Consider the following 24,472-nt stretch of genomic DNA (forward strand, 5'->3'; position numbering starts at 1 on the left):
AGTGGGCTGTGGGTGTGGCTCAGTAGCTGCCTAGTATTTACCAGGCCCTGGGTTTGGTTCCCAACAAACCACAACAAAAAACCCATAAGCTGGTCTTAATGGCCACACATGCAGGTGATCTTAGTACCTGGGAGGCAGAGCCAGGAGGATTGTGAATTCTAGGCTAGCTTTGGCTTTCACAGAAGTACCAGGATGGCCTGGGCTATACAATAAGATCTTGTTGCCAAGCCAAACCAAAACTAAAATGAAAAAAATTGAAAGTTTTCTGAGTGATCTTAAACTGAAGCCAGAGCTGAGAAGGTCTGGCCTCAAGGGAGAAGTGCAGGTGGGTCCTAGACATCCATTCTTCCAGTTTGATAATGCAGCTATGGTTAAGACTTTATTACCAGAGCACTGTAATGCAGTGTGCAATAATGACTAAGGAAACTGCATAGTTCCTGGCAGGGGCTCATATCTATAGCCCTAGTCACTTAGAAAGCTGAAGTTGGATGATAACTTCCAGTTCAAGATAAGCCTGGACAACATAATGGGTCCCTTGTCTCAAAAAAGAAAACTGTCAGAACTTAAGAAATTTGTCAACATATATTTTGCATTGTGTGTGCACACACACCTATGCAGGCATGAATCACAGCATATGCACGGAGTTCAGAGGACAACTTTCAAGAGTTTGTTCTCTCCTTCCACCATGCAGGTTCCAAGGATCAAACTCAGGTCATCAGGCTTAGCAGTAAGCACCTTTACCTGCTGAGCCATCTCACTGGTCAAGAAAAGACTGTTAAATCAAATATTCCAGACATTAGTAACTACCTTTCTTCCACTGAAAAGCTGGAAAGAACTTTCATCCCACACAGAAAACACTTGCCTAGAATCAGGTTCTTAACGAGCTTTTGCTCATCTTCTTTCTTGTACTCCAGCATGCCTTGGAAATCCTTCTCCTTCCGGGGAATGTTGACTGGACGAATAGGCTCATCAATCATCTGTCCTGGAGATATATTCTCCATCTGGCCCACTTTGAGAAACAAGAAAGGAGAGAAATGTTTTTCAGAGAGAAAAGCGGAAAAGATTCCAAGCGCCTGTAATACTAAGAGAGCTCTGTAACTACTGAAGCTTGCCACATTTACCATTTAGTTTTCCCCTTTTAAAACACTTTCCTCTCCTAAAATTGGGTAACAGTACTCTGACAGCCACTATAGCCTGATACTAGTACACCAAAAAGTTACCCAGAAACTGGTAAGTTTTGTTTCTTTGTTTTGTATAATGTTTACTGTATAATAAGATCAAGTACCTTCAATCTACAACTGCAAAGCAAGTCCCCAACGAATGTAGTTTAACATTTTTAACACACTTGCTAATCTTATCAATCAGAAGTGGCTAAATATGTTTACACTTTAGCTTACAGAAGGGAAAAATAAGTTGGGCATGGTGGAGTATGCCTGGAATCCTAGCACTTGGGAAGCAGAGTTAGGCAGATCAGGGGTCCAAGATCATCCACAGCTATATAGCAAGTTTGAGGATGTCCTCAGCTAAATGAGATGCTGGCTCAAAAGCAAGCAAGCAAACAAACCAAGCCTCAAAATACTGGGAATATGGAAGGAAATAAATATTTTGCAGAGGGAGCAGTAGGAGCTCCTTCAGCTCTATGCTCCCAATATCCAAGCAACAAAAACAAAAGAACATTTATTTATTTTATATTTTATTTACTATTTTTATTTTATGTGTATGAGTGTTATGCCTGCATGTATGTGAGTGCACTCATGTCGTGCAATGCCGGCAGAGGACAGAAGAGGCCATCGGATCCCCTGGAACTGGAGATACAGACAGTTGTTAGCTGCAATGTGGGTGCTGGGATTCAAACCTGTGTGTAAGTTCACCCATGTTGTGCAGTGCCCTCAGACATGAGAAGAAGGGGTCAAATCCCCTGGAACTGGAGTTACCGACAGTTGTCAGCTGCCATGTGGGTGCTGGTAACTGAACCCAGCACCTCTGCAAGTGCAGCCAGTGCTTTTAACCTCAGAGTCATCTTTCCAGTCCCTAAGAACATTTATTTTTAATGTACCATTACCATGAGTTCAAACCACATCAAGATAGGTAGTAGAATAGTGTTTATTTGTACTAGTAGTTGTGAAAATACCTAAAATCAGGTTTATAAAGTCCCCATAAGGCACTTTTCTTCTGATTACTTCTAACCTCCAAAGAAATCACGAACAAATAAAACACATTTATTTAATATGAATTCCTAAATATTATGGGGTTTTATTTGCTTTCTAAATAAATGCTAATAGTCCTGTAGCAGTCACTAAAGGAAATTAACCCTTTTAGGTATTACATAAGGAGTCTCCAAAGTTGAGAACTGAGTTGGAAACATAAGGAGAAGTGAGGAAACATGAGTTATCATGAGTTATGACTTTGAAGCTATATGCTAGTAAGCAGGAGTTTGTCCTTTTACTTAATACGAAGTGGGAACAATTAAGACATTTAAGTGAAAATTGAATTCTCAGACTACTGTCAAACACAAGGCAGATCAGATGCAAACACTGTTAGAAAGTTTGATGCTGCTGGCCCCTAAGGCATCAGTGGTCCTTCTTGCAACACTCTGGAAAGTTCCCTTTGTTAGTGCTGAGGAGCCAGCACCACAGGGAGAGGTTATCACAGGGAACATCAGTACCTGCCGGTGCTTTTGCTCATGTGGCACGGAGCCTGGAGACACTCCATCCACACACTGATGCAGAATCACACACTGGGACTATCAGTGCCAAAAACCTGGTTTGGTAAAGTTGCCACCATCAACAACACTATGATATCTAAAGAATCAGATTATGATCAGACAGATCAGGGCTGTAGCCATCTTCCATAATTCAGTGTGTCACTGTATCCTGCAGTCTGAAAGCCACAAAACTAGCTGTCAGGCGATTCCTCTATTCAGGAGCAGTGGACGCTAAAACTGTTCAGCTTTAGGTTATATCTGGAATGAGTTTAAACACACCACCACCAGGACCTATGAAGCTGTGATCTCTACAGATTATGGACTATTGCTACATGTAAAAAACAAAATAATAAAATCCTTGTCATGCTTCACTAGTCAATTAAGGCCACAGAGTCAATTCTATGAGGGAAATGAATTCAGCATGTAAGGTTTATCAATAAATGTATATATCTGAACTTCATGTAGCACAAAGAAGATGTTTTAAATCTACTGATTTTATAAAATCTAAGATGCCAGTAATTATGATATGCCATCTCATATAACACTGAAAAAGGAAAACCACTTCTAATTAAACTATAATACATTAACAATTACAAGTTACACTCTGACTTTAGAGATATTAAAATGAGAAATATACGTATCTCAGAAACATGGTGAATAATTTCACTGGGGTCTTTTCTTTTTCTGTTATTTTGTTCTGGAGACAGGTTCTCCCTATAGCCCTAGCTGGACTGGATGGAACTCATTATGTAGACCAGGCTGGGCTCAATCTCACAGAGATCTGCCTATCTCTGCCTCCCAAGTGCTGGGCTTAAAGGCTTGTGCCACTGCGCTTGCCTTTTTTTTTTTTTTTTTTTTTTTTTTTTAAAGAGCTGTGTTTTAAAGGAAAGCCTTACTTTCCTTTTGCAAAAATCTCAAACCAGGGTGTTTTGGGGCCTGTACAAAAGTGTCAGACAAAAATCCAATAAAAAGTGTCAGAAAAAAAGAGAATGGCAATTCTCTAACATTTTTCTCTTTTTCTTTGAATCCTTTCTAGAGACTCAAATCTTTATAAAAACTCAAGATATGAGCTCAATATAATCTTGATTTATTTAGAAAAACAATCCACTAATTAAAATAAAACAGCAGCCTTTCTGTAGCATCAGGGAACTATAAAGCATGAAAGAACTAAGCCAGACAACTAGCCCAGTTCTCAAACCCTTGAGGGACCTTGACAGCTGGCCAAAGCTTGAATGTTTCTGTCCTTCCATGTTAGTATCCAATGCTTCTGCAACAGTACTGAAGTATGGGTCCTTTGGTAGATGATGAGGTCACAGAGCTTCACCCTTCTTAATGGGATTAGTGCCTTGTAAAAGGGCTGTTAGGGAACTACTCAAGTCTTTTGCTCTGCTCTCCCTTTAGCACCGAGGATGGATTATGTCTCTTATGGAGGGTGGAGCAACAAGGCACCATCTGGAAATAGAAACCAGACCCTCAAACTGAACTGCAGACACTTTCAGCTTGAACTTCCATCCCCTTGAACTGTGAGAAATACATTCCCATAGCTGCTGGGAATGGTGGCACATGCCTTTAATCCTAACATTTGGGAGGCAGGCAGAAGTAGGTAGATCTCTGAGTCTGAGACTGGCCTGGTCTACACAGTTCCAGGCCAGCCAGGGTTACATAGTGAGACACTGTCTCAAAAAAATTTTTTTGTCCTCCTGCTTATAAATCACTCAGCCTGAGGCATGTTGTTGGAGCAACACAGATAGTTGATTCAGCATTCACTCAGTCCAATGATCTAATTCAAACAGCTTTCTAGAACTTGCATCAATCCTTATTTCCATTTTCTAGATTCTTTATAAACTCAAAGGGAAAGTCTTCCTAAACATTTTTGTTCTGGAAAAGTAAAGTAAGTCAGAAAGAGTTCCTAAAAATATGCCTTTTCTATGGGGGAAGAAAATTCCATGGCACCAGGAAGATCTTGATCTATGGTTTATCAAGAGAGTCAGATAATTTCTCACAAGTTGAGGGATTCTGGAAAGTTTGAGCCAAAGGAGAGAAATTAGAAGGCTTGTGTTCTAGTCCTGCCACCCAACAGTAAGATATTGAGTAAGTCACTTATGGTTTCTGGACCATAGAGTTTTGGTTTTTCTCCTTGTATGAAATAACTGGTTTCTACAATACTTTCAGATCTAAATTTTTTATTATGAAAATAAGATGTAACACCCACTCCTAGATTAAACCTAGAACCAGGCAGACTAAATTTTGAAAGGCTCTCCATTTAGCTATATAATTCCTGCTAAAAATCATGTTTATTGGCATTTTTCTTTAAAAAATTTTTTGTTGGCTTTTAAAAAGGTTTCCTTGCTGGGCGTGGTGGTGCACACCTTTAATCCCAGCATTCAGGAGGCAGAGGCAGCAATTTCTGTGAGTTCAAGGCCACCCTGGTCTACATAGTGAGTTCCAGGACAGCTGGGGCTACAGAGAGACCTTGTCTCAAAAAAAAGACCCCCCCAAAAAAGTTTCCTTAAATTAAATATAGCCCACAGGAGAGACAAAAATTTCTATTTAAATTTAAAGCAAAAGGCTTAAGTGTGTTTCAACATATTTAAAGGAAAACATAAACTTTTGGTTATTAGAAGGTGCTTTGTTGTACAAGGTCCCCAGTGTTTTCTGTAAAACATGGAGAGTTGGGGAGTGAGGAGAGAAATAAAGGAATAGTTTGTCACCTCGAGAGGGCCAGGACAATGCCTTGGGACACGAGCCTATTTCATTTTACCCTCTAGATACAAATCATTTAACTCAAAATATGAACCTTACAAATTAATGTGACATTAAAAAATTTTAACCTATGAACTGCTATCACAAATGTTATTTTTAGCTTTACAGCTGTCAAGATAATTTAACTGGTAAGTTTGATTTATAACTGACAATGACTTAAAATTAGCAACATCTTCAAACACTTTAACTTATCTTTTCAAGTAAGGGTATCTACATCTATATCTGTCCATATATATAATTTGGGATATATATATGAAAACTGATTAAAAACATAACAAATGACTTTTATATTTATTCAAATTTATGGTTGGCAAAGAGCCACTAGTTTAACAGTCTCACAAGTTAACACCCTTAAAATCAAGTTTTTTTTTTTCTGCCAAACACTGTTGTCTTACATTGTGTCCAGTTTAGTGTAGAAAGTTCTCTGAAAAAAAAAAGGTTTTAAAATAGGCCAATAAACATTATAGCTCATGTATATAGACTTGGAGTTTCAAAAGTTTATTTTTCCTGTATATGTGTGTGGTGTGTGTATGTATGTTTGAATGTGTGCATGTAAGTATGCGGGTATATGTATGCATGTATGTGTGTGGACGCCTGAGGTTGACATCTTGTATGTTCCTCATCTTATGTATTAAGGCAGCTTCTCTTGCTGAACCTGGAGATCAGCTTGCTGTTTTGGCTAGTCTAGTTAGCCATCTTGTTTTGAGAATCTAACTATCTCCTGCACATTAGGATTACAGGCAGCTGCCATGTCTGCCAGCTTTTTATGTGGGTTCTGGGGATACTACCTCTAGTCCTCAGAGTTTCACGGTAAGTATTTTACCTACTAAAGCTATATCTCCAGCTCCTGGAGTTTCAAAAGTATTCATGTAATATATGAATTACATAATGCTAAGGGATTACATAAAAATACAGCTACAAAGTAATCTTTCTGATGTCTAAATGAAATTTTCAGTGTTTACATATTCAAGGGAGTAACACCCTCTTCAAAGTAAACATCCATAGCACCATGCTCTAAATATTTCTGAAATGTACAAACATTTGTGGGAGAATTATCAGAGGTCAGACACTGTGCTTGTTTCAGTAAATATAAGAAGAGGTGGTTTCCATGTCCAGGATGCTCTTGGTCTAGCATGGAAGCCAGTAATTCAAATAGAAAAACGGTTAAAATATGCCATAGTGAAAACCACAGGAACTGTGAACCAAACTGTGCGTTGGGGAAGGCAGAGTGATAGGTCTATGGTGTAGTCAGAATGTTTCAGAGGGTGGTACAAGTGGCTTGACCAGGACAGACAGCCAGTCAAACAGCACAGTTCTAACTTGGTCTGGTGTGGTGGAGGAGGGTGGAAGTGGATGGAGGAACTTAAGAGTTCACCACCATAGATTCTCCTGACTACCCCAGTGGTGGGGAATCATTTACCCTTTGAGCCAGATAAGAACCACACACATGACATCCAGAGAACAAGACAGGTGGTCAGGCTGAGTATATCATTTGGGGTCAACACGGTGAGAGCTTGCATGGATGTGAAAGGAAGTTCATCTTTGAAATTGTATCTCTAAAATGCCTTGTGCAGTGGAAAGTTTTGGGATAAGCTCAGAGTTCGTTTTGTTCTTGCTCAGTGGTAGATCTTGCGCACCTGCCACTGTGCCTAGTACGTAACATGGAATTTAATAAAACTTACTGAATGAACAAACTAATCCACAAGGCACGATTTTGTTCACACTGTATATTTTCTCAAGAAGCTTTCCTATTATCATATAATTATATTTTTAAAAATCTTATTTCTTTATGATTATAATTCATATTTTCTTATTTACTTCACTTTTTTCTCCATTAGATTGTGAGCTCTCGGAGGACAGACAATTGTATTTCTCTCTGTATCTCTTTTAATAACAAATATGTTGTGTGTTTAGCATTTACTATTACTATTCTAAATGTACTGCTATTAACTCATTCAATCCTTACAAACCCTGCTGGATAGATACCATTATTATTCTCAGTAAGCACATGGGAAACTGAAGTTTAGAGAGGGTCAACAAATTGGAAATACTCCATGACTGCTAAATAGAAGAGGTTGGCTTGGGAGTCCTTGCTCTTAAGCACATGCTAGAATGATTAGGGGAGCATATGGCAAATTGAGTATATTCCTTAGTTGTTTGCTGAATGCATTTTTCTTTTTGTAACTTATTATTACCATGCAATTTCCCCTCACATGTAGAAACAGAAATTTCACTCCATAGTGGTCAGGACTGCCAAAAGTAATTTGTGCTATTTTCCCTAAAAATTCACTTGTAAACCTCTATCAGGTCACTATATAGCAATATAAAATCAAAGTTAGCAAATGCCATAAAAATATATTTAAATACCTTCTAGTTCACCAATCTTTTTGGCAAATACTTTCAGTTGTTTTTTCAGTTTCCGTACAGTTTTATCCTGTTTTTCAAGTTGTTCCATCAAATCCTAAAGATCAAAATGAAATTACATCAGAAAGATCAAAATAGGCCTGGCAAAAGCACAAAGGGAAAGCAGACATAATCACAGGAACAGCACTATTAGTTTTACATAAAGCTGCAGACGAGCTCAATGGTGGAGCCACCACCTGGCTCAAACTGGCAGGCAAGGGAGGTACAGCTAAGGTAAAGCCAACGCTAAAATACACATTGCAGTAAAGTCCTTTACACATTGCAGTAAATTCCTTTACAGTGTGATGGAGAGCTGGCTCACTGTGGAGTCTTTCATAGTGGACTCATATGGGAAAGACAACTGAGTGTGTATAAATGGAACATCATTCCAGCGGAATGTTTCTTTTGAAGAAGGACTAAGCAAAAATGAATTAGAATTTTTCTTTATTTTTATTTTATGTGTATGAGTGTTATGCCTGCATGTATGTAAGTGCGCCTGGATTGTGTAGTGCCCGAGGAGGACAGAAGAGGGCATGAGATCCCTTGGAACTGGAGTTTTGGGTGGTTGTTAGCTGCCATGTGGGTGCTGGGATTTGAACCTGGGTCTTCTGCAAGAACAACCAGGGCTTTTAACTGCTGAGCTATCTCTCCAGCTCTGCAAAAATGAATTTTGATTAGTCCACAAAAGTTCTGTGGGAAGATTTAAGGATGGCTGCACTTAGTAAATCTGACACTTTATGTGTGTGAAGCACTGTTTCTGAGCGACACCCTTTATGGATTCTAAATTCAGCCTTAAAGCATAGGAAAAACAAAAAGTTTAGAGAACTAAAAGGTAAGCTGAAAAAAAATTAGCAAAGAGAAAAAAGAGCTTTCTGCTATTTGGCAAGAAGGTCATATCTATAATTCTAGTATGCTGGAGGCTGAGGCAGAAGGATGCCTCAAGGCCAGCCTAAGTAATATAGTAAGATTCTGTCTCAAAAAAGTTTTCTGCTGACCTAGGACCAAAGTAGGTGATAGGTAGTATAAGATACCCAAGAAATCTTGCAGATGATTATATGTGCATATACAAAAACTATGAATATTTAATGCAAAAAGAGAAAACCCTGTGTACTTAAGGGGAGGAAAGAAACATCTGTGATTACCGGCTCTATTTAATAAAGATTCTCTCAAATGAAATGCAGTTAGAAACTGAATAATTAAGAGGAAAGTCAACAGGATCAGACTAACAAAGCTGAGAAGGGAAATAAGTCAGAGAAGTCAGTCTGTGGTTGTCACTCAACTTCTGGACAAGAAAGGCATTCACAAACATGGATTCGTTCTCCAGTTTGGACAGAAGTGGATTCACATACTAGACCAATGATTTAAAAGAAAGAGCTGCTAACATTCAAAGTGCCAGGTTATGTTTCTTGGATTTTACTTGATCTTTTCATATACTGTGTGTGCTCGATAGCTTCAGCTGTCAACCTGACACATCTTTGTGGAGGGCACCTCAACTGAGGAATTTCTCTCCACTGGATTGGCCTGTGGCCTTGTCTGTGGGGCATTTTCTTGATTGTTCAGTGATGTGGTAGGGCCCAGCCTACTGTGAGTGGTGCCACCCCTGGGCGGGTGGTCTTGTGTTGTATAAGAAAGCAGGCTGAGCACAGGCCAGGAGAGCAAGCCAGTAAGCAGTGTTCTTCCATGGTCTGTACTTCAGTTCCTGCCCTGAGCTCCTGCCCTGTCTTCCTTCCATGATGAACTAACTGTAAGTTGAAGGTGAAATAACCACCTCAGGTTGGTTTTATCAGTGTTTTTATCACAGTAATAGAAAGTAACTAGACACTGTGCTTCCATCACACTGTAAGCCTGGGGTTAATAACAAACATTTATGGACACAGGACACTCAAAGAGGTGACACCACTGGCTAAAGAAAGCTGTGGGGAAAAACAGATTGTGTGAAGGTTTTTGAGGAGACCTCCTGGGCAGCAGCAGGCAGCACTGTGCTCTTCAGTTAGAGAGGGCTAGAAGTGGCAAGGAAGACAAACGAGAAAGCACTGTGGTTTTACATACAATCATCCTTTTGTAAAGTGAAATCCGATATGATTGATACTTCTTAGGGTCATCTGCATATAATTCCTCAAAATACTGGAAAAACAGGCACAATGGATATTTGTTTCTTGTGTCTTTGAGGGACGACTACCTCTCAGCAAAATTAATTTTAAAATTCTTTAAAACACAAATAATGAAACTGTATCTACTCATAGGCTCTGATTTGTCACTTGCCATCAGTTATTTTTCTACTAAAGGAGTATATTTGCAGGTATTTGAATGATCAAAGGAAACAGGTGATGGCCAGGATGCTGTCACTCAAAAGGTCAACGGAGCAGACTGTAGTACCCAGACGGGTCTGCCATGTCAGTCCCCAGCCCTGTCACTTCTCCCTCATGTGTGCCACTGCCAATCTGCTGCACTGCTTTGCTGGTCACAGAATGGCAAGGCAGGGCAGGCAATGAGAGCACAGGCACTTCAGCACTCTGCTCTTGTTTAACACTGGTGGGTTTGGTGAAAGGGAGCATGGGGGGACAGAAGGGGGCACTCTGAAGCCCAGGTACTAGAGGACAGAGAAAGCCATTCCTGTGTGTGCTGGTGGGATCAGGGGAAACTATGCAAGGCAGAACTTCTGAAGCACTAATCCCAGACCCACTGCTCTTTCAATATTCTGCTAAATGCTCCACAAAGAACACAGTTAAGACTGAGAAACTCTAAAGAGTCTGAGAAACTGTGTCATTCCATGTACTTGAGTCTGATTCCACCCTTTCAGTTAGTAGTCAGTGTAATGGCAAAGCAGCTGATCTGCAAAGGGTGTTCCTAAAACAAACTCATTAACTAGAATCTTCCTGCTCAGAGTGCAGGGGCTTAGTCCATTTTTGTGTTAGTTATAAAATTTGTCAGGAAAATTAATACTACAGACAGATTTTAAGGGATACACATGATCAACTTAGTGAACAAATTGAGAATCTGTCATCCAGACAAACTTATTTCACAGATCATCCAGCATTTTAAGACAATCATTTATAGGTAAAGATTGTGGATCAAATTATTTCATACATTTAATCAAAGCATTGTTAGTTTATTTAAGATACAAGAGTAAAAACATGACATTTTAAGAATATTTTCTGATCCCAACAAAGTGAAAGATTTCAATCACTTTGAAAGAATCCAAATCTGACCCTCACTCTCTCCCTGCATTCCTATCATGGAGTGCCACACATAAGACACACTGGAAAGAGAATACTTGGTTTTGCTTCCACTGAATAAATGGTATCTGAGAACTGTTTGTAATATAAATTATCACTAATGGAATTAGATCTTCAGAAGTTATAACATTTTAATTACAGGTTTTTAAAGGTCTTAATTATTAAAAAGACACAGATCAACAGTCCCCAACAACTTTTCTCCCCTGCCACTATAGGACAGATATTATATATAATGTGCCAGTGTAACCTTTGTATCCTTTCACACAGTAAGTATACCTGTCCAATTTGAATATTTTTAAAAGTTGCAAATTTGTAATCAAAGCTATAAAATGACAAAGATAGAAATATTTTAGAGATTTTTTTTCAGTAAAAAACAAATGAATAAGAAAAAAGGAAAAGTCTTGAACTCTATGCTAGTACTCAAGAGTCTGGCAGGGAAAAGCAAAAAGCACCTCCTTATTACTGTACAAGTCCTACTAAAAAGAAAAAAAATGTGCAAAGCTGAGTTTTGGTCCCTCTTCCCTGTCTTAGGTGCTCGACCCAGTATTGACTAAAAGCCCCTGCTTGGTTCAGGCAAAGGTCTTCCCTGGATTGTTTGCTAGACAGTCTGGATGGCCTCCTCAGAGGACTGGGGACCAAGAATAAAGAAGCTGTCCCCAGTATCTCTTCCTGGAATAGCAGAGAATCAGCACTTGAGGTGGGGGCCTAGCAAGTGGTCAGGTGGCTTTCTTCCAGACACTCCAGGTTAGGTCTGAGCATGCTCAGGTGCTCAAGAGTCTTCCATGAGAAACACAGCCATGGTATACACATACCCTCTTCGTTTCTACTAACACACTCCTATTTTCCTTACTGTCCCTATCAGGGACAGTAGAAGAGTGTTTTTCCCAGCAAGGAAAAGATGTTATTTGTCCACAAAGAACAGAAAGCAGACCCAGGCACTGCTCTTCTCCTTACCAGGTTTTCGTTGGTCAGTCGGGTGATCTCATGCTGTAGGCTGGCCTCAATGCGGGCCTCAGGGGGCAGCTGCAGGTTCTGAGCCAACAGCTGCTGTTGCCGATTATTCTCCTCCTTTAGGCTCTGGATCTCCCCACGGAGGGCCTCGGCCTCATTCTCATGGCTCCTCTTCTGTGACTGCAGCTGGGACTCCAAAAGCCTGCAGAGAACCCACACAAGTTTGAAGGGAGATGCCCCCCTCACCAAGTTCCTCTACTGGATGTGAGGCTATGTACTCCTCTGCAAGAATAGGAAAAGCAGACACTCTATAGCAACTATGCATCTTCTGACTCAATGTCAAGAAACTCAGTGTCAGAAATGGACATCAATGTGTTCACACTTCTGTCCTTTTGAATTGTTTAAAGTGCTCATTTGGGGCTGGAGAGATGGCTCAGCGGTTAAGAGCACTGACTGCTCTTGCAGAGGACCCGAGTTCGATTCCCAGCACCCATATGGCGGCTATGAACCATCCTTAACTCCAGTTCCAGGGGAAGCCGAAGCCCTCTTCTGACCTCCGTGGCATTGCACGACACGGGTGCACTCACATACATGCAGGCAGTACACTCATACATATTAAATAAATAAATAAATAAAGTGCTCATTTAAGTTGGCAAAGATATCATTGCCAAAAAATAACTCTGCATGACACAGGGCAAGATTACACACTCCAAATCTAATTAAATATGCCTTTAAAGATATAGTTACTAATTTCAGGCAGAAGGTGGAACCAGGATCACCTTTTTATTCTGTAGTCTTATCAAAGGACAGAAAGGCAGGAGCACTACTCTGACACCCATAGATTTACCCAAATCCAATCTGATAGTTCTCTATTTTGTGTGTGTGTGTGTGTGTGTGTGTGTGTGTGTGTGTATGTAGACAGGCAGATTTTAAACTTGTCATCTCTCCTCTCATAAACAGTAACAGAATCAATCAGTAACAGAGTCCTAACAAGACATGGTTTTAGAAGTAAGTAGTTAAGAGGAACCAACAAGTAGTTGCTGGTTCTCTGAGCAAATGTTCAGCCATCTGTGCCCCAGAGCAAACAAGGGCACTGGTGGTGAGGATGCTAGAGGCAAGGCATCCCCTTTACCATACACTCTACTTTCCTAAACACAAAACAAAGTTATGATTAAGAATTAAGTAATATGAAGAAAGAAAGTATGTAATTCTGATTGCCTTGGTTATTAACTGATGGGTAAAACTTATTGATGCCATTACAAGCAAACTAATAGCAGACTAAAAATATTTTAGTTACTGTGAAATTTCAAAAGGATTTTAACCAATAACACTGCACTTAATGACAATAGTTACATTAGAACAAAGCAGGATAAGCAGAAGCCCATTTAACAAACAATGTAAGCATTTAAAATTACAATCATCAAGACAGAACTGAGATACAGACATCAACCAGGGCAGATGAGTGTCTATGTTACAGATGAGCTGATTCAATTTTATTCTTTTTCCTGACATGAATGTGCTAAGTTTGGATAATTATCCTGAACTGTTGCACAGCAGAAAACTCTCCTGACTTGTTTTACATGTTTGAATTTTAGGATAACCACAGAAAATGCTAAATCATGCATTTAGTACTGCTTTTAGGCAACATAAAAATATATGAGAGAGTAGCCACATCTGTCATAGGCACATGCATCCCATGGACTGATAATTATTACAAAGAAGCTATTGTGTAGGTGATATTAGTATTGGTGCCAATGCTCCAATTATTTGTGCTTTAGCTGAAAGATTGGTTTCCTCTCAACTCCTAGAGAGAGCCATAATTTTCAGACATTCACAGACTCTTGACAGCATCATCATTTATAAGAAGGCCCTCTCAGTTTTAGCCTTCACAGTATCTCCTAGGGGAGATGGCTTTGAAGAAGGTATTTGGGAGTGAGGCATGGTGGTGCACACCTTTAATACCAGAACTCAGGAAGCAGAGGCAGGTGGATCTTACAGAATCCAGGACAGCCTGGTCTACACAGTGAGTTCTAAGCCAGCTGGGGTTATAGGGAGACCCCCATCTCAAAAAAAAGGAAGTTATTTGACCGAATTTACCCAGAAAGACAAAAAATGCCCAGAAAACACAGCAGTTAGTCATGAGTCCACTGTTAGTAAGAAAAACAGATCAATAACATTCTGCTTTGAGGAGATAGATATAACCTGTTGGCTTGTTTTAACCCTTCATAAACCAGCCACAGCTCTCCATCCTCATTCAACTCATGGCAATCCATAGCAGATGATCTTCCATGCAAAGGAACATAATGCAAAACACAAAGGGATACAGGATGGAAATGAGATGACAGTGGTCAAGAGAAGCACATGGTATTTCAATATTCTACTAAGTGAATAAGATTACTTTTATTAATTACAAAAGACTTTACAACATTATCACAAAAATTATTTTCATTAATTAAAAAATATATAGCATCACAAATAAATGAGTAGAAATTAAGGCAAAATGATCAAAGGTCTAGAGCACCTGAAAAGAAATAAGAGATGACTGAGGGGCTAGAAAGATGGCTCAGTGGTTAGAAGCACTGGCTGTTTTTGCAGCAGACCCGGATTTGGATCCCAGAACCCACATAATGGTTAACAACTATCCATAACTCCAGTTCCAGGGGATTAGATGCCCTCTTCTGACCTCTGTGGGCATTGCACAACACAGGCGCACTTACATACATGTAGGCAATACACTCATACATATAAAATAAAAATAAATTTAAAAAGTTTAATGTTTCATGCAGTTGGACCTACATATCAAGCACTGGATTGGAGGCTAACCATGACACATATATGGAATGAAAACTCCAGTTATTATCTCCACATGGATATTTTCACAATCTATTTCAAAATGAAATTTTGAGTTTTCTGGATAGGAAAAGAACCTATTTGTTTCAGCATAATAATCTGATTCTCCATTTAAAATTTTGTTTTAATAATTATTGTACAAGCTGGGCATGGTGGTGTATTCCTTTACCCTCAGAGGCAAAGGCAAACAGATCTCTGTAAGTTAGAGGTCAGCTTGATTTACATAGTGAGCTTCAGGCCAGCTCGGGCTACAGGGAGACCCTGTTTCAAAAAACCAAAAAAAAAAAAAAAAAAAAAAAAAAAAAAAAAACTTCCTTGCTTCCTGGCTAGCTCCCTCCCTAAGATGACAGGCTATTACAGGTTAGAACAGGAACCTGAATTTGAGACTATCTGTCCTGTCAAAATAACATAAGAATATATCCAAAGTTCTCAGCTTTTTGATATAGTTTTAAGGTTTTGCTGAAAAATAACTTAAAGATCTGGAGAAACTGCCTTCATATTCAAGATGCACACATCTTATTAAAAACAGTGTGCTTAATAAGCAATAACAAGCTGATTTTTTTTCTACCAAGGATGTAAACAATATCTTTTGAGTATTTGCTGTTATATCCTTATCTTGCTCTCCCCATCACCCAGTTGTCACGTTGTAGAAGAACACTCAGAGGTTGGAAGATGATGCTGGTAAGTAGTGGAACCCAGCACTGTGTGATTTCAGAGTCTTAATCTTGCTATACCTTTGTGGCTATGTTTACATTATACAAATCTGAGGAAATTCTATTTTCCATTTGCCATCTTTCCCTAAAGAATTCATCTTTTTTGAGTTTTTTATTGGATTTCTCTCACTGGATGCCTTCTTGTATCCTTAAATTCAGTGTGTGTAAATCTACTTAATCACCTGAGCCTGGTCTTCCTCACATTGCAATCTAACGATAATGAAATGACATCCGCATATCTAACCTCAGATTTCCCTTCTGCTAACTTGCATGTCCAATATACTACAAGGTTTTCTGATCTTATCTTCAAATGTATCTTTCAAAATGTCCCATTACTTTCAATTTCGACTGTCACCAACCAAGCTCAAATCATCATGATCAGTTACTGGATTATAGCAAAGAGTCTTAACTGGTCTTTGTGCTTTCAATCTTGCTCCATTAAAATCTATTCTCTAATATAACTGCAAGAGCTAGCTTTCTAAAAGTGTCAATATATCATTCTAAAATGCTTCAATTCTTTCCACTATCTTTGGACTAAAATTCAAACTCTCTCTGTCATTTCTCCAGGAGTCTATAAGCTCTGTGAGAAGGGACTACATTTATTTATCTCCTGCTGTGTTGCCAGGATCTGGCACTGAGTCTGGCATGAGGTAAGCACACTTCAGATCTGATGACTGAACTGCCAAGTGGCTGAGTGGACAACATAATATTGTTTTTTCTATTAAAACATATTATTTATATTTTTATGTGTATGAGTGTTTTACCTGCATGTATGTAAGTGCGCTGGGCTATGCAGCACCCCCAGATGCCAGAAGAGAGCATCAGGAATTATGGACCTGGAATTGTGGCTGGTTGTTAGCCATCATATGGGTGTTGGGAACTGAACCTGGGTCTTTTTCACTCCTCGGCCATTTCTCCAGCCCCAATTATTACATATTCTTAATATAAAAGTATATTTGAAATTTTCATTTATAAATTAAAGTTTACATTTAACCAAATACCTGTATAAACATTCTCCAGTTTCACCCATAAATATGTAGCTAAGAATTATCTTACTTTTTGCATGGCACATATAATTTGTGAAGCATTTAAGAATGCCAATCTTGATTTCATGTATCAAATACCAAGACAGACCACAGACCACACATATCTCCAGAGTTGTCTTTCTCTATGATCACCACTGGCCAGCCTCTCAAAAATGGTCCAGTGTGTAGTTTTTACATGTCTCACAGTACAATAGCTCTAAGGTTCTGTCAGAAGTCTGAGAATTCCAGATATGAACCTCCATTCTCCCATCCTAGAAGTAAATCACGGCAACTTTTTAGAGTCATATGGCCGCCACTGATGGAATTTCAGGTATGCCTTCACTTCTCTTTATGCTGTTTCAATTACTTTAAGCTGTAGTTGCCTCTATAAACCTTCAAATGGGCATCCTGAACTTACTTTGAAAAGATCTACCAGGACAGTACAAATTGGTTTTCTTCTCAAGGCAGTTCCTCAAGGTCAAGGATCTTGACATACAAAAATATCTTCCCTTAATGTAAATAGCATTTCCTCTGACATCAGCAATTACCTAATACCATGAATGGGATTTTAATTGGGCTACACTGGAAAGCTTAGGTTCTCTTTGAAGAGCAGCTGATGTCTAATAAAGAGACTAATCAGAACGCTGACTTCCACATAAAAGGCTGGCTGGAAGACTAAAGAACAACACAGTTAAATAAAAACAGATGGAAGATCAACTTACCTATTTGTTTCTTTCAAACCGATGTATGCTTGTGCTATTTCACCTTTATCTTTCATTTTCTGTACATCTTCCAAAAGTATTGTAGAATCTGTCATTGTATTCTGAAGGGAGAAATGACACATTTCCACATGAAGTCTCAACTTTAAAGCTTTGGGTCACATACAACATATTCCATCCCTGAAGTCAGAGGGTTAGGTATTTGAGAGGACCCTTTCTTCATCAGGGCATTCAGTGCCAGCCTCATGAAACCATAAAGGGACTCCCAGTGAACTTTCTGAGAAGGCCTACCACTGGACTATCAGGTGGTGAGACTTCTGAGCTTTGTGCTGTAAATACAACCAGAGGTGGGCTCTGTGTGCTCTACACTTTGTAAAAGCATGTAGGTATATACATACATGTAGTATATACAACATTAGAAAGATAATAGGATACACAAAACCATTATTTCTTCTACTTTCTTGCCAGTTACAGTGGAACAAACATCCAGTGAAATATTGAAAATCTGCCAGGTGTGGCGGTGCATTCCTGTGATCTGAGCACTCGGAAGACTAAGGCAAGAGTATAACAAATGGTCAGCCTGCTCTACACAACAAGTTCCAAGCTAGACAGGGCAATGTCACAAGACCCTGTCTCAAACAACAACAAACACAAAACAAAAATAACCTGGAAATTTGACACAAAGCTTATTTTTTCATCAAACCTTAAAAACAGCAAATAGGTGGTATTCAGATGATATGCTTTGTAAAACTGGAAGGTTTTTACTTTAAAATCACACCTCAACACCCCCACCACCACCACGCATACACATACACATGCTGGCAAAAGATTTAGCTCCTTTTAAATAACTACCATCAGTTGATATTTAATCATATTTTCCCCTGACACACACTAGAACAGCATATAATCCTTGAATAAACATTTGGTAGGTCAGAATTACTAATAATTTTATATAAAAAGGAAATTTTTAGACAACATTTTAATTTTTTTTAAAAAAAGGTTCCCTTTTGGTTTAATCTGGCAACCAATGTAGTTTCAAAACCTTGTTTCTACTCAACTACTTTCAGTTTCTAGAAAGGGCAAGAACAGATAAGAAGAATCACTATGGGGATGCAAGAGGGCTCAGTGGATAAGTGCCCTTGCCATCAAGTGTCAAATGCTCTGGAATTGAAGCTCTGGGCAGTTGTTAGCTGCATGTGGGTGCTAGAAACTGAACCCAAGTCTTCTGTTAGAGTAGTCTGAGCTCTTAACCACTGAATCATCTTTCCAAGCCCCCATTCTAATATTTTTAAGATCCACAAATAATAACAGATAAAGACAATTTTTATTTTATATGTATGAATACATTGCCTGCATGTGTGTAAGTGCACCTTTGTTGTGCAATGCCCTTGGAGGTCAGAAGAGGGTGTCAGATCCCCTGGAACTGGAGTTACAGACAGTTCGTTAGCTGCCATGTGGGGGCTGGGAATCGAACCTGGGTCCTCTGCAAGAACAACCACTCTTAACCACTGAGCCATCTCTGCAGCCCCAAGACTCAAATTTTATATCAAATAATGCTACATATATACTTTAATATCTGAGGAATTTTATGGAATAGTTTTGAACTTCTTATAAACTTACTCTAATTAGCTAATCCAAATACAGGGAAAGATGACCACCTTCATTTGCTGTTGTCCTGGGGATGAGCAGCAGGTTCTTTTCTCACTCTGCTGACTTTGGCTAGGAAGTGGCATTTGGAAGACAGGGTCAGATCTGTCCTACAGGGAAAGTTTCTGGCTCACTGCTCCATTTGTTTCTCCATCTAGTAACTGGAAATTTCTAAAAGGGTTGCACTATATATGAAGCATCTCATCATTACTCAACAGCTGAAAACAAGATGGTTTCGACCTTGTAACTTCATACAAGTCATTTTTCTCTCTAGCTATGGGCCCTAGTCTCTGGGGTAAAGAATGCATGTTGAGCTCTTCAGATACTCCTCATCCTTGTTTGGCTTGGTATGAATGAGAGCTAGGGAGAAACTGTCCATTTGAGTGTATTCCAAGTGAAGGGTGTTCTTTCCCAGCATGTGCATGACATACCAGACATAAAATAGTGAGTCACACAGCTGACTATGAGTTAGAAGTCATGGAGATACAGTATGTCGATTGGAAGCTAATACACCCCACTGACAACATAAGAAGTCAAATCGGAAATGAATCTGGAAAAAAAAACCCACTGGGCATAGTGGTTTATACCTGTAATCCTAACATTTAGGAGGTGGAGGCAGGATGATCAGGAGTTCAAGGTCATCCTCAACAAGATAGTGAGCTCACAGCCAATCAGGTCTACCTGAGATGCTATATCAAGAAAGGGAAAGGGCCAGGCACAGTGGTGTAAACCTTCAATCCCAGCAATATGAAGGCAGAGGCAGACCAATTTCTGTGAGATCTGGGCCAGACTGGTCTACATAGCAAGTTATAGGCTGGCTGGGGCTACAGGGAAACCCTGTCTCCAAAAAATGGTAGGGGGAGAGAGCTAGAGATGGCTCAGCAGTTAAGAGGGCTTGGTGTTCAATCATGAGGTCCTGAGTTCAGATCTCAGTGCCTATGTAAGAAGACAGGCATCCCATGCAAATCTGCAACCCCAGTTCTAAGGGGATAGAGCCAAAACGATTGCTGGGGCTTGCTGACTTCTAGCCTAACTGAAGAAATCGAGCTCTAGACTCAAGGAGAAATCCTGCCTCAAAGGAACAAATGGAGAGTGGCAGTGAAGGACATTCAATACCTTCCTCTGGCATACTTTAGGCATACACATTCACATACAAATTAATAAATAAATAAATTTTAAAAAATAGAGCAAAACAAAACAAAATAGACTTGGTGGTCATAAAGCACAAACTACATATTCTGAGGAGAACCTAGAAACTAATGCTAGGGTTAAAAAGAAGTACTTTCTAAACACTGAAAAAAGTTACCTTGTCATCCTGAAAAATCACAAATTGGCAAGCACAAAAAAAAGCAGAAAACAAATCTTTAGCTTCACGAATTGAACTGTATCCCTGAAACCAGATAAGAGCTAATTTAAAAGCTATGACTTATTTCTTCTAAAACTGACTCTAAATAAATTAACATTCATGGAACTGGCATAAGGTAGACATCAATACATATGTATGTGATAGAACTTCTAGTTCTAATGTTTGAAATTCTTTCCTGAGTTGTTTTGGTTTATCTGGTTGCAAAATGTTAGAATATGTGAGAGAATGACTCTCCTGTTGATGTATCTGCATGAGACTTTTATCCTGGGCCTATGTGAGAATTCCAATAATGGCTCACTGTGCCATTCAAGTGAAGTCACCCAGATCTCTCTGGAGGTAGAGCAGACAAACCAGACCCAAGATCACTGAGCGTTGCTCACCACAGTGTTACAGTCTAGAAACTGAGAAGAACATTAGGTCTGGGGTATTGGGAAGGTCTCGGTCAGTGTCATGAACATTCCTCCAGGAAGAAAAGGTTGTGTCACACGTAGGTTAAGAGCTGGGTCAGTAGAGACCTTAGTTAGACATGGCCAGCCCATCAGCACAGAGAAGTTGTTATATGGGCTATGTGAGGTAGTAAGTGGGCATTTATGGTGTCAAAACTATGTGCTCTGTTAGCTAGGTTATTTTTATGCTCTAGGATTTCTTTCTAATTTTTTATTTTTTATTTATTTTTTATTTTTTCATTCCTCCTTTTAAATAGTTCCTCTGAGGTATTTTCAAACACACTGCCTCCCAAGTGCTGGGATTAAAGGCGTGCGCCACCACGCCCGGCCTCTTTCTAATTTTTTAAAATTTTACTAAAGTTTCCTATGAGAATCTCAATTGTATCATATATATATATATTTTTTTTTTCTCCTAAGTTAAAAAATAAAAGAGAGACTATCAGTTTGCCACAAGAGGAAAGAATCCAGATTTGGCTTCTGCCCAGGGGGCATGCAAGGGCCTTGTTTCTTAGGCTCAACCTTGATCAAGACTTGGAATCAACTGAGGCAGCGTGAGATGGATATGACCCAGACAAAATGGAAGTCTTCAGGAACACTCATTAGACTAAAAGAGTCGTAATTTGTTTTAAAATAAGGAAGTCTACTTTTAAAAATATATTACGCAGCTAGGCGTGGTGGCACATGCCTTTAATCCCAGTACTCGGGAGGCAGAGGCAGGCAGATCTCTGTGAGTTCAAGGCCAGCCTGGTCTACATAGTGAGTTCCAGGACAGCTGGGGCTACAAGGAGACCCTGTCTCAAAAAGACCAAAAATAATGCCACTTGTTATTTTTATCCTCAAAATTATTTAGTCAAATATCTTGTTGTTAGAATGTGGCATTTTCTGCACTGGTACTGATCCTAAAGTAGGAGCCTTTATCCAATCTAAACATACGTACCTGGTACAGCATCTAAACCACATGCGAAATACTGCTTCTAAGACAAGTACTGTCAGTTCTTTAAGCAACCAGTTCATTTATATTGCAGGCATTTTAAATATGGCATGCCAGGCAGTGAGACACTTGATTGCCTCAGTTCCTGATAATATCTATTACACACAAGGGCAGGGAGGTAGGCCAAGTTTTTGAGATGGTTATTTACATTCACTTTGATGGCAAATGATAGAAAGGCCCATTTTAAATCACCATTTGGCAGTCCTCAGTCCTTCCTTGAGGGCAGAGAAGGGATACAGGTACCATCTTTATCCTCAGCATGGAGTGCTTTCTGTTGGATCCATGAGCAATTCCTACCCGAGACAGCTCTTCTTATTAAAGGGAACTCCCTAGAGTGAACAGAAATCATCTCCATGCACTTCCATGAACTTATCTCACTTCTAAGCATTTTCTGTTTAGTTTTGCACACTTAGCCTAATTTCAACAAGTAATTTTAGTTATATTTAATGCCTCCTTCAAACAACAGATTTTCATATTTAATGTATTTTACTTGCGTTCCAAAGTTACTGAGGTTAGATTACTACAAAAAGATTTTTTAAAAACACTTTGCTTGTGAGAGATGAAGCCTTAATAATCACTTGGGATTCCACTGGCTTTCTGAAACTGCTCTTAAGTGCTTACTTCATTATAAACCGGAAGAAAAGTATAAGAAGAAATCAGAGGGCAGTTACCATGCCCTGCATTTGCCACATGCTCATGCTTACCTTGGGTTGGATGGCCTCTTTCTGGCTCACCAGCTGAGACCTCAAAATGAGGACTTCCTCCTTGCGGACATCTAGCTCCTCACTTATGGAGGTCAGTTGCTCCATGAGGACACGGTAGGCAGGTGCACCTGGTGCAGTCACTTCCGGGGCACTTTTCTCACTGAGGGCTTTGCGTAACTCATTTAGCTCATTTTTCAGTTTTTTGTTTTCTGACTCTAGTTCTTGACGCTGAATGAAAAGATAAAGAAAAGTTCATGGTTGTCATCTCCATCTTTACACTGGTGACAGAAGAACTCTGCTGGAAATAGCCTTCAGAGCACCCTGGTGAATGGTTCCCAACTTCTGCTGGGAACTCTGCTCTGTGGATTAAGACACTGACATCAGGGGATGAGCAAGGCAAACGGCACTTTGCATCACCAACCTAAATTCCAGAGGCAGATTTATTCTGGTTTGTTCAGTGAAGTGCTACCAGGCTCAGAGATGGCTGAGCCCCACCCAGTCCTGAGCAGTCCAGGTTTTATTTGCAGGTTAAGTGTAAGGGCAAAACCAAATGTGTAGCTACTCTGGATATTTCCAGTCACTGGGTGGACCGCTGAAATCTTCAGTAGTATTCTCTTACACCCTTGTAAAGCAGAATAAAGACCAATGAAATTTAAGTTTAGCAATGTCTAAAACATACCCTTTCAAACTAAGAACATTCCCTTTAGTAGTCAATGACAGTGATGCATTTTTCTAACTTACATGCTTGTGAAGTGGCTGGCAGGGCCTTGGGAAGTAAGAAGAGGCTGCATGCCTCTTCCTCTAACTATCCAGATGCACACAGGCATACTTTACTTCTCAGTACTTGAACATACTACTAGCCACCCTCATCTAACAGTCAGCCCTCACCACACTCTGTTCAAACAATGGCAGTGGGGATCTAGAACAGTGGGGCAGCAATACCAAATCACAGGTGCTATAAGGTACCAGTCAGGAAAACTGAAGTAGACTGGCACTTAGAAGTCTGTGTTAGGGGCTGGAATGATGGTTCAGCAGTTAAGAACAATGGCTGCTTCTGCAGAGGACCCAAGCTCAGTTCCCAACACCCACATGACAGCTAATGATCATTTGTAACTGTAGTCCAGGTGATCCTACACCTTTTTATGACTAAAGAGGGCACTGCATGCATGGGTGCACTTACATGCAGGCAGAACACTCAGACACATAAAATAACATTTTAAGTCTGTCTTAGATAAGCACAAAGGTACCTTGTTTGGCACATGACACAGGGTTAGATGATAATAGAAGTGAAACACTGTGTGAAAGATCAAATATTTAGCAGCCGGGCATGGTAGTACATGCCTTTAGTCCCATCACTTGGGAGGCAGAGGCAGATGGATCTCTGTGAGTTCAAGGCCAGCCTGGTCTATGAAGCAAGTTCCAGGGCAGCTGGGACTACAGGGAGACCCTGTCTCAAAAAGAAAAAAAAAAGATCAAATATTTGATAATTTCTTCTCAGAGAAATAATCTTGGGGGTTGCAACACCGTATCAGAATACTTTTCAAAGAGCTATAGCAAAACAATTTAGTCTCTCTCTCTCTCTCTTTTTAGTTTAAGAACATGAATCTATTCTGTGAAAATGAATGCCCCCTATTATCTTCAGTCCTCTCATCAGCTGGTAATCAGTTTTGCATTGTTCATTCTGAGACAGAAAACAAAAAAGTCTTTACTTTGACGCCTAAGCTCTGACACAATGCCTCAGAAACTTTATTGTATACTGCAACCACATAGAGTTCTTGTTAAAAAAAAAAAGTAACAGATTCTTTCTAGGTCCCAAGGTTTTTTTTTTTTTGTTTTGTTTTGTTTTTTAACAGATCTTGCCCTCAAGTTTATTTGTAAAAACAGCACAGGACGCCAGTCCTCTGCAAACAGTGGAAAAGGAGATCACACCAGTCCATTTCTCTTCACATTGGCA

At 39.6% G+C, this 24,472-nt stretch overlaps 1 protein-coding gene across 6 annotated transcripts in view; it reads right to left on the reverse strand.

Moving 5' to 3' along the window:
* The window catches only part of Myo5a (myosin VA), a 231,618-nt gene that overhangs the window by 16,119 nt on the left and 191,027 nt on the right, over window positions 1-24,472 (reverse strand). The window contains exons 28-35 of one of the 6 annotated variants that reach the window (XM_029561941.1): window positions 22,519-22,746; window positions 20,318-20,326; window positions 17,368-17,468; window positions 14,260-14,340; window positions 12,061-12,259; window positions 9,920-9,994; window positions 7,835-7,928; window positions 863-1,009 (exon numbers count right to left, since the gene is read on the reverse strand). In XM_029561941.1, coding sequence (XP_029417801.1) covers window positions 863-1,009; window positions 7,835-7,928; window positions 9,920-9,994; window positions 12,061-12,259; window positions 14,260-14,340; window positions 17,368-17,468; window positions 20,318-20,326; window positions 22,519-22,746 — 934 coding nt within the window. The remainder of the gene's footprint in view (window positions 1-862; window positions 1,010-7,834; window positions 7,929-9,919; window positions 9,995-12,060; window positions 12,260-14,259; window positions 14,341-17,367; window positions 17,469-20,317; window positions 20,327-22,518; window positions 22,747-24,472) is intronic. The other 5 variants (XM_029561942.1, XM_029561943.1, XM_029561944.1 and 2 more) reach the window with 5 other exon arrangements.

The sequence above is a fragment of the Nannospalax galili genome, unplaced genomic scaffold, assembly GCF_000622305.1.
Source record: "Nannospalax galili isolate Female #2095 unplaced genomic scaffold, S.galili_v1.0 scaffold213, whole genome shotgun sequence".
NCBI classification, from domain to species: domain Eukaryota; kingdom Metazoa; phylum Chordata; class Mammalia; order Rodentia; family Spalacidae; genus Nannospalax; species Nannospalax galili.